General features: G+C 46.3%; 1 protein-coding gene across 2 annotated transcripts; it reads right to left on the bottom strand.

Moving 5' to 3' along the window:
• On the bottom strand, positions 1-12,465 carry LOC311128716 (poly(ADP-ribose) glycohydrolase-like). 2 transcript variants are annotated; one of them, XM_084160961.1, is made up of 16 exons: positions 12,428-12,465; positions 11,465-11,597; positions 11,106-11,219; positions 10,380-10,472; positions 7,763-7,834; positions 4,421-4,507; positions 3,438-3,598; positions 3,243-3,322; positions 2,971-3,043; positions 2,797-2,872; positions 2,313-2,460; positions 2,039-2,117; positions 1,825-1,933; positions 1,590-1,698; positions 1,322-1,450; positions 1-847 (listed from the first exon to the last, which is right to left on the bottom strand). In XM_084160961.1, exons 3-16 carry the CDS (start codon positions 11,142-11,144, stop codon positions 735-737), a joined length of 1,368 nt encoding a protein of 455 aa, XP_084017087.1. In that variant the 5' UTR covers positions 11,145-11,219; positions 11,465-11,597; positions 12,428-12,465; the 3' UTR covers positions 1-734. The 2 variants fall into 2 exon arrangements, with proteins under 2 accessions (XP_084017087.1, XP_084017086.1); XM_084160960.1 differs by lacking the exon at positions 12,428-12,465 and having other exon boundaries at positions 11,465-11,662.
• Between the last annotated feature and the right edge of the window lie 1,729 nt (positions 12,466-14,194).

Raw genomic sequence — 14,194 nt, 5'->3', positions numbered from 1 at the left:
AACGATGGCAAACGTCTATAGTTTATTTAAGGAGAACAGAATTCGGTAACAGTGTTGCTGCAAGACGCTGAGAGACAGAACAGCCATCATTTAAATACATCACAAGATTTACGCCCATTGGTGAGCAAAGAGCAAATTGATTATTGTACAGGTCTGCCCATAGGGGTATTTAGCAAGCGTGTTGAGGTTGCATTATGCTTTTATATTTATAATTTATTCATTAACTTTTTCCCCAAACAATTACAAACATACACATATGCACGCCAACATACAGATGTACACAAACATCGAATACATCCCAACTGCTCACCCACATGTTCATACCCCTATCTCCATTGGGTGGTCCTCTGTAGCTCAATTGGTAGAGCATGGCGCTTGTAACGCCAGAGTAGTGGGTTTGATCCCCGGGACCCCCCATACGTAAAAATGTATGCACACATGACTGTAAGTCGCTTTGGATAAAAGCGTCTGCTAAATGGCATATTATATATTATTAACTAAATATGTCAGTGTGCATCAGTTATAAAGCCCTGTATACCTTCTCAGTTTGATTTAGGAAATGTGTAGTAGTGAAAAGACAAACACATTCATAATCAACCACTACTTGGAATTGTACCATGTTTCTATCCACAGATCATTCATAGAGCCACTCTATCTCTGGGGTGCATCTCAATAATGCTAAAAAGGAAAGGAGACAAGGAAAGGAAGCTCCTTTAGAGGATTGAGATGTGTCCTCACAGCTGACTCCTGTGCTTCAGGGTGTTCCTGATCCAGTCAAACAGGTCCACATGTGTGTGAGCCAACTGTATCACAGCACAGTAGTCATCCAGCAACTCATACAGTTTACCTGAGACAGGGGAGAGGAATCAATCAATCAAACTTTATTTACACAGCCACTAAGAGGATATGAGGTTTGACTAAACACAGTGAAGGGAAGGAGGACTTTCAGATCAGGTTTCACCTCCTGTAGTCTAATAGTTGCTATAGTTACTCACCCACTGTAGTCCTGTGTGTCTGCTATCTATGGTAACTCATCTACTGTAGTTCTGAGTCTGTACTATGGTAACTCACCCACTGTAGTTCTGTGTGTACTATCTATGGTAACTCACCCACTGTAGTTCTGTGTGTACTATCTATGGTAACTCACCTACTGTAGTTCTGTGTGTACTAACTCACCTACTGTAGTTCTGTGTGTACTAACTCACCCACTGTAGTTCTGTGTGTACTAACTCACCCACTGTAGTTCTGTGTGTACTAACTCACCCACTATAGTTCTGTGTGTACTAACTCACCTACTGTAGTTCTGTGTGTACTAACTCACCCACTGTAGTTCTGTGTGTGACCAGTAGGTGGTGCATGTTCTGCAGCTCTCTCTCCAAACTGAAGTTCTTGAAGGTGAAGAAGGCCATGCCCCTCTGAGCCCTGGCTGCAGCCATCAGCTGGATCAGAGCTGGGAGGGTAAAAACAACCAATCAGATCACAGTATCATTTTCTGTGAATTTTCAGAGTGGGTCTATGTAGAATATCCTGTGGGTAGAGTTGAGTTAGTGTTTGGGGGGTTAGGAGCCAGGGTCAACAGTTAGGGCTACCTTTAAGTTTGGGGTCTCCATTGAAGGCTCCGCAGCCCCAGTTGCCCGTGGCGATGTCAGGAAGGAGGTCTGGGTGAGTGTTGTCACCTGCCTTAAAGCCACAGTACGCCTGAGGGAGGATATCACAGGAGACCACCGACATCAGATTTATCTCCAGCCCTGCTCTAGCTAGCACACCTGATTCTACTAATCAGCTGCAGTCTGTCCCCTACAGGAGAGGAGGGTTGTCTCTCACCTTGTTGAGTTCCCTGGTGACATGTCTCATGTTGTACTGTTCTCTCTGGTGTCTGAAGTGGAGAGCATCCATGGCTACAATCTGCCTGTGTAGCCTCTGCCATTCATCCCTGCAAACACAGGCAGCGCAATCAGGGATTTTAGTGAGTGTGTGTGTGTGAGTGTGTGTGAGTGTGAGTGTGTGTGTGTGTGTGTGTGTGTGTGTGTGTGCTCACCTCTCAATGTTGTCTCTGTGAGGCCCTTTCCACTTAAAAGAGTCGCTGTAGCCACTGTACTGACTGAACTGTTGAGAGCCTACAGAGAGAGAGAGAGAGAGAGAGAGAGAGAGAGAGAGAGAGAGAGAGAGAGAGAGAGAGAGAGAGAGATAAGACGTGACAGAGAGAGAGGGGGAGAGTTATAAAGGGTGGTAGGTATAACCTGTGATCACACACGCACACACACACACACACACACACACACACACACACACACACACACACACACACACACCTGTGATGAAGAGACACTCGTTGTCTCCTAGTCTCTCAGTGAAGAGTCGAGATACGATGAGTTCTGGGTTCATCAGGAACAGAATCTCCTCCTGAACCAGACCTGAGCCCAAAACTCCACCTCCTATCATCTTACAGGCAAAGTCCACCTGCAACACACACATACACACACAAAATTCAGTCCCATTCAAAATCCTATTTTCCTTAACCCCTAATCCTAACCCTAACCCTAACCCTAACCCTAAACCTTACCCAAACCCTAACTCTAACCTTAACCCAACTAACAAAATGTCCCCAGTTGGTCAAATGTTTGTTTGTTTACTATTCTTGTGGGGACTTCTGGTCTTCAAGTATAGTTCAGTATGTCCCCAGCATTACACACACACACACATTAATACACATACACAAACCACCACACACACAAAACATTTTTTACACACACACACACACACACACACATACACAAGCCTGGAGCTGTCACCAACCTGTAGCATCCCTGTTCCCTGTTCCTCTATGCAGCCTGCTGAGGTGACGTGGAGTTTAGGAACAGTCTCCTTACAACTGACACACAGAGAAATAGAAGAGGGGACAAATTAAGTTGGTCTGTGTGTGTGTGTGTCTGTGTGTGTGTGTGTGTCTGTGTCTGTGTGTGTGTGTACCTCCTCCAGTTGGGCATGTCTCTGTCGCTGATGTAGCGCCTCTCAAAGGTCACCAGTCCACTGGGCCTGGTCGCTGTCATGACAACAACAAGGGTCAAAGCTCAGGTAAACCTGGTTCCCACAGCAACTATTATCAGAGGGTATTCCTCATCTACACTCATCAGACTATGTCTTAAATAGGTTCCTGTAACCTACATAGTACCCTAAAGTACACTACAGTACTTGTATTCCAGTCATTATAGTGACTATAGTAGTGTGTGGTAGTAACTTACCTTGGTCTGTGACAGTGTGGAAGTAATGAAGGATGGCTCTCAGCTTCTCTCTCTTCCTCTCAGACCACTTTCCAAACAGACTGACAACACAGAGAGATACAGTGGTCACATGTTATCATCTGTTGAAGTTGGAATACTTAGTGTTTGTCTCTATGTGTGTGGGTCCTCAGTGGAGTTTGTTGTGTGTATTCTGACCTGTTAAAGTTGATGGTGGGGTAGTTGTTGTACTCTGCTCTGGGGTTGGGGGAGTTGCGGTGGGGGAAGGTGCAGTAGAAGGCATTGGCCAGCAGACAAGCTATCTGACTCTGGGACAACGTGATGGAATGAGTCTGGCCTCTCTGGAGCAGGGGAATGGCCTACACACACACACAGTTAGACACACACACACACAGTTAGACACACACACACACACAGTTAGACACACACACACACACAGTTAGACACACACACACAGTTAGACACACACACACACACACACACACACACACACACACACACACACACACACACACACACACACACACACACACACACACACACACACACACACACACACACACACACACACACACACACACACACACACACACACACACACACACACACACACACACACACACACACACACACACACAAACATTTAACAGGTGGCAGGTAGCTTAGTGGTTAGGAGCGTTGTGCCAGTAACCGAAAGGTCACTGGTTCTAATCCCCGAGCCGACTAAGTGAAAAATCTGTCGATGTGCCCTTGAGCAAGGCACTTAACCCTAATTGCTCCTGTAAGTCGCTCTGGATAAGAGCGTCTGCTAAATGACAAAAATGTTAAATGTAAAAATGTTAACAGACTGAGTAGGGAAGACACATAGAGTACCTCTACAATCTGTACCCTACATAGTACACTTCCTCTGTACCCTAGTGCACTACCTCTGTACCCTACATAGTACACTACCTCTGTAACCTATATAGTACACTACATCTGTACCCTATATAATACACTACCTCTGTACCCTAGTGCACTACCTCTGTACCCTACATAGTACACTACCTCTGTACCCTAGTACACTACCTCTGTACCCTACATAGTACACTAACTCTGTACCATAGTACACTACCTCTGTACTCTAGTGCACTATTTCTGTAGCCTACATTGTGTACATCATTCAGTTCCTATGTTGTTACCTTCTTGATATGCTGAGGCAGTCTGGAGGCCAGCTCTGCTATCTTAGGAAAAACAGAAGTGTAGTAGTTCTCTTCTTTAGGCGCTTCCTAGAGGTGAGAGGGAGAGGAGAATATATATCATTATAAACTAGAGGAGAGAGGGAGAGGAGAATATATATAATTGTAAAATGGGTTGTTTGGGTCCTGGATGCTGATTGGTTGATTGCAGGGAGTTATTCACCACAATCCCTGGGTAATGCCTGTTAACAGTTCCATTTGAATTATCAATGTGCATCCACTGTCCCACAGCCCAGCCAGGCAATTTATAAACTTAATCTCCCATGGAAAAAAGTGTCTAGACATTATTTTCCCATGCTACTAGGCTATCATTTTGTTTGCAACAGCTGGGGTTTGTCTAAACATTGCTGCCTGCCTCTCCAACCTGTGCAACAATGTAGTATTTTTTTGCAATCTCCACCGTGCCATAGAGAGATTGAACATGACGAGACTGACAGCTTCTCTGAGCCAGGCCAATTCATTTATCAGGATCATTATAATGGAAACATCAAAATAAATGGCAATAGAAACAAACGTAAAACAAATGAAAATGGACATAGCTGGCTGTAATTTCAGCTGCTTGATATGATTGTGTGTTAGCTTTAGGGCTCTATTCAATCAGATCCACTTTAGCCAACATCCATAATGGTTGTTTTGACAGTGTCAGAGGTGGAACTGCGTTAGCGCTGTCTAATGCACAAGTAGTTCCTGACATTATACCTAAAGCGGACATTGACAATGGTTGCATGGAGTCGTATTAAGTGAAATCCCCAACCTGGTCTCAGAGCGTTTCGAATAATTCTGTATGTAAATCCGAGACAACCATTTAGTATGATATGTTACGTTTGGTATGATTACATAAGACAGATGGTTACTTAACGCAAAAATGAAAGTAGGGTGGTTGGTCAGGGTGGATGCGTGAGTGTATAATGAGAACATCTAGCAGCCCAAAGTTTGCGAGTTCGAATCTCATCATGGACAACTTTAGCATTTTAGCTAAACCTTCACCTAACCATAATCTTAACCCTTTTAGCTAACCCTAACCTCAACCCTATAACCAAACTCCTAAACTTAACCCTAACTCCTAACCCTAACCACTAGCCTAGCTAACGTTAGCGAGCTAGCTAACATTAGCACCTAGCCACCTAGCTAGAATTCGTAACATATCATATGTTTTGAAAATTCATAACATATTGTACTTTTAGAAAATTCATAACATATTGTATGTTTAGCAAATTCTAACATATAACAAGTTTTGCAAATTTGTAACATATTGTGCTTTTTGAAAATTCGTAACACAAAATATACGAATTGTAATTTGTAACATACAGTATCATATCAGTATTCATTGACTACAGCTCAGTGTTCAACACCATAGTGCCCTCAATGCTCATCACTAAGCTAAGGACCCTGGGTCTAAACACCTCCCTATGTAACTGGATCCTGGACTTCCTGACGGGCCGCCCCCAGGTGGTAAGGGTAGGCAACAACACATCTGCCACGCTGATCCTCAACACGGGGGCCCCTCAGGGGTGCGTGCTTAGTTCCCTCCTGTATTCCCTGTTCACCCATGACTGCGTGGCCAAGCACGACTCCAACACCATCACTAAGTTTGCCGATGACACAACGGTGGTAGGCCTGATCACCAACAACGATGAGACAGCCTATAGGGAGGAGGTCAGAGACCTGGCAGTGTGGTGGCAGGACAACAACCTCTCCCTCAACATGATCAAGACAATGGAGATGATCGTGGGCTACAAGAAAAGGAGGGTCGAGCACTTCCCCATTCTCATTGACGGGGCTGTAGTGGAGCAGGTTGAGAGCTTCAAGTTCCTTGGTGTCCACATCACCAACAAACTATCATGGTCCAAACACACCAAGACAGTCGTGAAGAGGGCACGACAATACCTATTCCCCCTCAGGAGACTGAACAAGATTTGGCATGGGTTCGCAGATCCTCAAAAAGTTATACAGCTGCACCATCGAGAGCATCCTGACTGGTTGCATCACTGCCTGGTATGGCAACTACTCGGCCTCCAACCGCAAGGCGCTACAGAGGGTAGTGCGTCCGCCCAGCACTTCAATGGGGCCAAGCTTCCTGCCATCCAACGACCTCTATACCAGGCAGTGTCAGAGGAAGGCCCTAAAAATAGCCAAAGACTCCAGCCACCCTAGTCATAGACTGTTCTCTCTGCTACCGCATGGCAAGCAGTACCGGGCGCCAAGTCTAGGTCCAAAAGGCTTCTTAACAGCTTCTACCCCCAAGCCATGAGACAGCTTGGGGGTATTAGCTTAACAGCTAATCAAATGGCTACCCGGACTGTTGCTCTTTTATTGTTTTACTTTAGTTTATTCAGTAAATATTTTCTTAACTCTTATTTTTCTTAAAACTGCATTGTTGGTTAAGGGCTTGTAAGTAAGCATTTCACGGTAAGGACTACTAGACCTGTTGTATTCGGCGCATGTGACAAATACAATTTGATTTGATACGAAATGGGTGATGGACATCCACAAATTAATACATACCATCCGAAACGTAACATATCATACTACATGGAGTGTCTTGGATTTACCTACGGAATAACACGAAATGCTCTGAGATCAGGTTGCAATCCCATGCAGCCTTGTTTACAAGTTCGAACACTGGAATGTGAGATGTAATCTACACCTCAATTAGGATAATAGAAATCATAAATATTTTGTTGAATGATTTTTCAGTTTGAGCGTAATTATTTCTATATAGACTACACTTTCTCGTTCTAAACGCGAGTGGGATGGGTGTGACAATGATCGCAAGAGCAGCTGCTCACCAATTTGATGGCTCCAACCCAGTTCCACATCCGACACCGCCAAACATCTGCAATGCAGGTGTCTGCTATCGCCGGTTAACGCTTGATCTGATTGAATCTAGGCCTTAGTTGTCTAGCTAGCAAAGGAGAAGTAGTTAGCCTTCATGGCAACCTTTTTTGCTTAGAACATTTGGAATGGAGAACCAGCTTGTTTGGCTAGCAACTTCAGAATCCCACAGTGGATTTTGCCTGGACTATAATGTCTGGTGGAAGAATGAAATAAATACTTTTTCAATTAAAACATGTCATTCATCTTTGTTGGTAACCGTTTTACAAAAGCAATAAGGCCCTCGAACCCGGGAATTATTAGGAATAACACCCAGGCCCTCCGCTCCGTGTCAGGCCTTAATCGGAAGTTATTCAGACGATAATCCTGGGTTCTCATGCCTTATTGCTTAATTATACACAACAACACCATTAGAGAGTGTTGACCATTCACAGTGAACTTGTAACTGACCTGAACAAAGGTGTGCAGGGCATCAAAGGACCATTGGTTTTCATACTTTGGGTTGTATTTCTTTATGGCTTTCTAAGTGGAGAGAAACATGAAGATCATAGTTACACAGTACTGGTCAAACATGCTAACCCCTACCTTAACTGTTACCCCAAACCCAAGTTAACATGAGGAGGCATGTTAGGAAATGTTAGGATAATAGGGGCACTGCAACTCCCCTCCATGTCTCCGACCACTACTTTGTATCCTTTTCTCTCTCGCTCTCCTCCAACACTACTCACTCTGCCCCTACTCAGATGGTAATGCGCCGTCGCAACCTTCGCTCTCTCTCTCCCGCTACTCTCTCCTCTTCCATCCTATCATCTCTTCCCTCTGCTCAATCCTTCTCCCGCCAATCTCCTGATTCTGCCTCCTCAACCCTCCTCTCCTCCCTTTCTGCATCCTTTGACTCTCTATGTCCCCTATCCTCCCGGCCGGCTCGGTCCTCCCATCCAGCTCCGTGGCTTGATGACTCATTGCGAGCTCACAGAACAGGGCTCCAGGCAGCTGAGCGGAAATGGAGGAAAACTAGACTCCCTGCGGACCTGACATCTTTTCACTCCCTCCTCTCTACATTTTCTTCATCTGTTTCTGCTGCTAAGGCCACTTTCTACCACTCTAAATTCCAAGCATCTGCCTCTAACCCTAGGAAGCTCTTTGCCACCTTCTCCTCCCTGCTGAATCCTCCTCCCCCTCCCCCCCTCCTCCCTCTCTGTGGATGACTTCGTCAACCATTTTGAAAAGAAGGTTGACGACATCCGATCCTCGTTTGTTAAGTCAAATGACATTACTGGTCCTGCTCACACTGCCTTACCCTATGCTTTGACTTCTTTCTCCCCTCTCTCTCCAGATAAAATCTTGCGACTTGTGACGGCCGGCCGCCCAACAACCTGTCGCTTGACCCTATCCCCTCCTCTCTTCTCCAGACCATCTCCGGTGACCTTCTCCCTTACCTCACCTTGCTGATCAACTCATCCTTGACCGCTGGCTATGTCCCTTCCGTCTTCAAGAGAGCGAGAGTTGCACCCCTTCTCAAAAAACCAACACTCGATCCCTCTGATGTCAACAACTACAGACCAGTATCCCTTCTTTCTTTTCTCTCCAAAACTCTTGAGCGTGCCGTCTTTGGCCAACTCTCTTGCTATCTCTCTCAGAATGACCTTCTTGATCCAAACCAGTCAGGTTTCAAGACTGGTCATTCAACTGAGACTGCTCGTCTCTGTGTCACGGAGGCTCTCCGCACTGCTAAAGCTAACTCTCTCTCCTCTGCTCTTGTCCTTCTAGACCGGTCTGCTGCCTTTGATACTGTGAACCATCAGATCCTCCTCTCCACCCTCTTCGAGTTGGGCATCTCCGGCGCGGCTCACTCTTGGATTGCGTCCTACCTGACCGGTCGCTCCTACCAAGTGGCGTGGCGAGAAGCTGTCTCCGCACCACGTGCTCTCACCACTGGTGTCCCCCAGGGCTCAGTTCTAGGCCCTCTCCTATTCTCGCTATACACCAAGTCACTTGGCTCTGTCATATCCTCACATGGCCTCTCCTATCATTGCTACGCAGACGACACACAACTAATCTTCTCCTTTCCCCCTTCTGATAACCAGGTGGCGAATCGCATCTCTGCATGTCTGGCAAACATATCAGTGTGGATGACGGATCACCACCTCAAGCTGAACCTTGGGAAGACGGAGCTGCTCTTCCTCCCGGGGAAGGACTGCCCGTTCCATGATCTCGCCATCACGGTTGACAACTCCGTTGTGTCCTCCTCCCAGAGTGCGAAGAGCCTTGTCGTGACCCTGGACAACACCCTGTCGTTCTCCGCTAACATCAAGGCGGTGACCCGATCCTGTAGGTTCATGCTCTACAACATTCGGAGAGTACGACCCTGCCTTACACAGGAAGCGGCACAGGTCCTAATCCAGGCACTTGTCATCTCCCGTCTGGATTACTGCAACTCGCTGTTGGCTGGGCTCCCTGCATGGGCCATTAAACCCCTACAACTCATCCAGAATGCCGCAGCCCGTCTGGTGTTCAACCTTCCCAAGTTCTCTCACGTCACCCCGCTCCTCCGCACACTCCACTGGCTTCCAGTTGAAGCTTGCATCTGCTACAAGACCATGGTGCTTGCCTACGGAGCTGTGAGGGGAACGGCACCTCCTTACCTTCAGGCTCTGATCATTCCCTACACCCAAACGAGGGCATTGCGTTCATCCACCTCTGGCCTGCTGGCTCCCCTACCTCTGCGGAAGCACAGTTCCCGCTCAGCCCAGTCAAAACTGTTCGCTGCTCTGGCACCCCAATGGTGGAACAAGCTCCCTCACGACGCCAGGACAGCGGAGTCACTCACCACCTTCCGGAGACATTTGAAACCCCACCTCTTTAAGGAATACCTGGGATAGGATAAAGTAATCCTTCTACCCCCCCTTACCCCACCCCACCCCCCCAAAAAAAGAAATTGTAAAGTGGTTATCCCACTGGCTATAAGGTGAATGCACCAATTTGTAAGTCGCTCTGGATAAGAGCGTCTGCTAAATGACGTAAATGTAAATGTAAATGAGTGTGTGTGTGTGTGTTTGTGTCGTACCTCTACGTCACCCACTGATGCAGTGGTCTTCTTGGCCAGACTATCCAGTTGTTTAAAGACCACCTCCCACCGACCTCGCTCAAAGCTGATTACCTGGGAAAAGTAAATCAATCAACTGACCAATCAACCAACTAACCAATCAACCAACTAACCAATCAACCAACTAACCAATCAACCAACTAACCATTCAAGCAACTGACCAATCAACCAACTAACCACTAAACCAACTAACCATGCAATCTACTAACAAATCAATAATTCAGCCAACAAACCAATCAATCAATTAACCAATCAACTAAACATTCAATAAACCAATCAATCGACAAATACTGTATAAGCAATCAAGCAACTAACCAATTAACCAACTTAACAATCAAGCAACTAACCAATCAATCAACCAACTGACCAATCAACTAACTTACCACTCAACCAACTTACCAATCAACAAACTAACCACTCAACCAACTAACCACTCAACCAACTAACCACTCAACCTACTAAAAATCAATAATTCAGCCAACAAACCAATCAATCAATGAATCAATCAACCAAACATTCAATAAACCAATCAATCGACAAATAATGCATAACCAATCAACCAACTAACTGATCAAGCAACTAACCAATCAATCAACCAACTGACCAATCAACGAAGCATTCAATGAACCAATCAATCGACAAATAATGTCTAAATTAATCAGTAAATGAATCAATCAATGAACCCACCGATCCAGTCTTGATGAGGCTTTCTGGTGAGCATGGCATCTTAACAAAGTCACTGTGCCACACATGCTGTCCAGACTGAGCTTTTAATGTCGATTTAGGGTGGATCTCATTCACCTGAATAGGGAAGGTAGAGAGAGACATGAATGATCTGTGAGAGAAAGCAATGATTTCAAAACTCCTTGTAGTTTATTTTCTGGTGTAAAAGATCCAGTTCACTCTGTCGCTTTAAATACGATATTTTTTATTGAGCTGTTTTAACGATCTCTCTCTACCTCCTCCTCCTCATTCTCTCCATAATCACAAACAAAAAAAGACACACAGTCATTCAAACCAGACAGAGCGATGTCAGAGAGTCTTACATCTATGAGGACGGTGTGAGTTCTGCTGAAGGACAGTGGCTCCAGCTCCACGTAACACTTAGGGAGTTTCTTCAGCTCAGAGAGAGAGCAGCACGACCTCTTCTCCTCCTCAGCCCTCGCTCCCTCTCTCCCCCTCTCTCTTTCCAACCCTATATCCCTCTCTCCTTCCCTCGCCCCCTCCATCTCTCCTTCCCTTCCTCCATCCCTCTCTCCTTCCCTCGCCCCCTCCATCTCTCTTTCCCTTACTCCATCCCTCTCTCCTTCCCTCGCCCACTCCATCTCTCCTTCCCTTCCTCCATCCCTCTCTCCTTCCCTCGCCCCCTCCATCTCTCTTTCCCTTACTCCATCCCTCTCTCCTTCCCTCGCACACTCCATCTCTCCTTCCCTTCCTCCATCCCTCTCTCCTACCCTCGCCACCTCCATCTCTCCTTCCCTTCCTCCATCCCTCTCTCCTTCCCTCGCCCCCTCCATCTCTCTTTCCCTTACTCCATCCCTCTCTCCTTCCCTCGCCCACTCCATCTCTCCTTCCCTTCCTCCATCCCTCTCTCCTTCCCTCGCCCCCTCCATCTCTCTTTCCCTTCCTCCATCCCTCTCTCCTTCCCTCGCCCCCTCCATCTCTCCTTCCCTTCCTCCATCCCTCTCTCCTTCCCTCGCCCCCTCCATCTCTCCTTCCCTTCCTCCATCCCTCTCTCCTTCCCTCGCCCCCTCCATCTGTCTTTCCCTTCCTCCATCCCTCTTCTTCTCCCTTTCTCTTTCTCTTTCCCTCTCTTTCTGTCTCTGTCTTCCTCCCTCTTTCTCCCTTTCTCCATCTCTTTCTCTCTCACTGTCTCCGTGCGGTGATTTGGTGACCGGAGTGTCGTCAATGTCGACCAGGTTTCCAACAGGGAACTCGCTGCTTGGGCGGCGTTTGACCCCCTGACCCCTGTCCTTGTCCTCCATGGGGTCGTCTTGCTGCAGGGCAGCTTTCATCTGGGAGCTGTGGTTGTTACGACCGGCCATTCCTAGAAAGAGACAGAGAGACAGGAGGACACAGGATGACAATTTCATGCTGTATTTGATGGCTGTAGGACCTTTAATAAGAATAAGTTGATGCTATTATAATCAATCGATCAAACTTTATTGTCTCCAGAGGGACATTTGGTTTGTGAGCAGTGGTAACATGATATAAATAGTTCATACAATAGTTAAGAAAGTTAAGAGTTTTTGTATTTAAGTAATGGGCTTCGTTTACACAGGCGGCCCAATTCTGATCTTTTGCCCAATTACTGGCAAAATATCTGATCTGATTGGTCAAAAGACCTATAATTGGGCAAAAGATCAGAATTGGGTCACCTGTGTAAATGCAGCCTTAGTATTTACAACCCACCTGTAGTGGAGATCTTGGTCCATTCTCCTTTAAGGAGGTCTTCTACTTTCTCTCTCAGCTCAGACACAGACTTACTCACATCTCCAAAGCACTGAAGAGGACCGACAACGATGCTGGGTAAGTCTGAAGATACACTGGGACTGGAGAGAGAACGATCACTCTGGAGAGAGAGAGAGGGAGGCGAGAGATAGAAAGAGAGTGAGACAGAGAGAGATAGAGGGAGGGAGAGAGAGAGAGAGAGAGAGAGAGAGAGAGAGAGAGAGAGAGAGAGAGAGAGAGAGAGAGGGAGATAGGGAGAATGAGTGAGAGAGAGAGTTTCACATTACTGTAACTTTATTTTAATATCATCTATAGGCGTAACAAGGCAGTATAGTTACCTGAAGGAAATGAATGTGATCCTCTGTGTGTGAGAGCTGCTCCAGCTCATCACCTCTCCTCCTCAGCTTAGCTATCTCCTGCTCCAGTTGCTCCAGGAGTCCTTCAGCTCGACTCACTTCAGCCTTCTCCTGGGTTCTGATCAGCTCCTTCACCTCAGAGCACCTTCTCTCCATGGAGCGGATTAGCTCAGTAAAGATACTCTCACTGTCATCCACTGCTGCCTTTGCAGAATGCTGTTAGGAGAGAGAGAGAGAGAGAGAGAGAGCGAGAGAGAGAGAGAGAGAGAGAGAGAGAGAGAGAGAGAGAGAGAGAGAGAGAGAGAGAGAGAGAGAGAGAGAGAGAGAGAGAGAGAGAGAGAGAGAGAGAGAGAGAGAGAGAGAGAAGGCTCCATTTTAATAAGTCTATTCCCTCTCTAACTGGGAACCCAGACAGCATGTTACCTACAGTGGGACTCAGACAGTGGGACTGGAGAGTGCCCTCTCTCTCTTACTGACTGCCTGGAGGAGGGAAGTGAAATGGTGCATCTCCTCTGGTCAATAATAATACTCACCTTGAGAGACTCCACAGCCTGTTGGAGCTCCTTCAGCACCTTTTCTCTCTCCTGGACTCTCTGCTGGACCTTCTGCTGACTCATCCCCAGCTGACTCTGTGGAGAAACACTCTTCATTGAGCTACCAAGATGTATGTGTCCAATAGTTCACTAGTAAAGCAACTAACAGGGTAGGGATGAATCTTGAGAAAGTCCCTTTGGAAAACTATGATCTATGTTGTTTGTTAAAAAAAGCCAGCCATCTTAACCTATGTTCTCACCTACATTACCTGTCAATCACTTAGCAAACAGTTATTACACAGTTGAATGATTATAGTTTTTACAGTACACAACATGAATCAGAGAGACTAAACATTAGGCTCATGAAAGTGCATTCAGAATTATGTTTTTTTTTACTTTAGAAAATGCTTTTATCGAGAGTGACTTAGATGAGCAA

This window comes from Coregonus lavaretus, assembly GCF_964263955.1.
Source record: "Coregonus lavaretus genome assembly, chromosome: 4".
NCBI classification, from domain to species: Eukaryota; Metazoa; Chordata; class Actinopteri; order Salmoniformes; family Salmonidae; genus Coregonus; species Coregonus lavaretus.
Note: the sequence above shows the minus strand (reverse complement) of the source record. Positions and strands in the feature narration are given on the sequence as shown.

What these genes read in the sequence shown, in the direction of transcription:
- LOC311128716 (XM_084160960.1), bottom strand. Translation starts at nt 11,647, where the DNA reads ATGGAGGGGGCGAGGGAAGGAGAGAGGGATATAGGGTTGGAAAGAGAG. An exon ending in CTCACACCGTCCTCATAGAT is followed by an intron (nt 11,220 to 11,464) that starts GTAAGACTCTCT and finishes TTCCCTATTCAG; the next exon opens with GTGAATGAGATCCACCCTAA. An exon ending in CGAGTGTCTCTTCATCACAG is followed by an intron (nt 2,118 to 2,312) that starts GTGTGTGTGTGT and finishes CTCTCTCTGTAG; the next exon opens with GCTCTCAACAGTTCAGTCAG.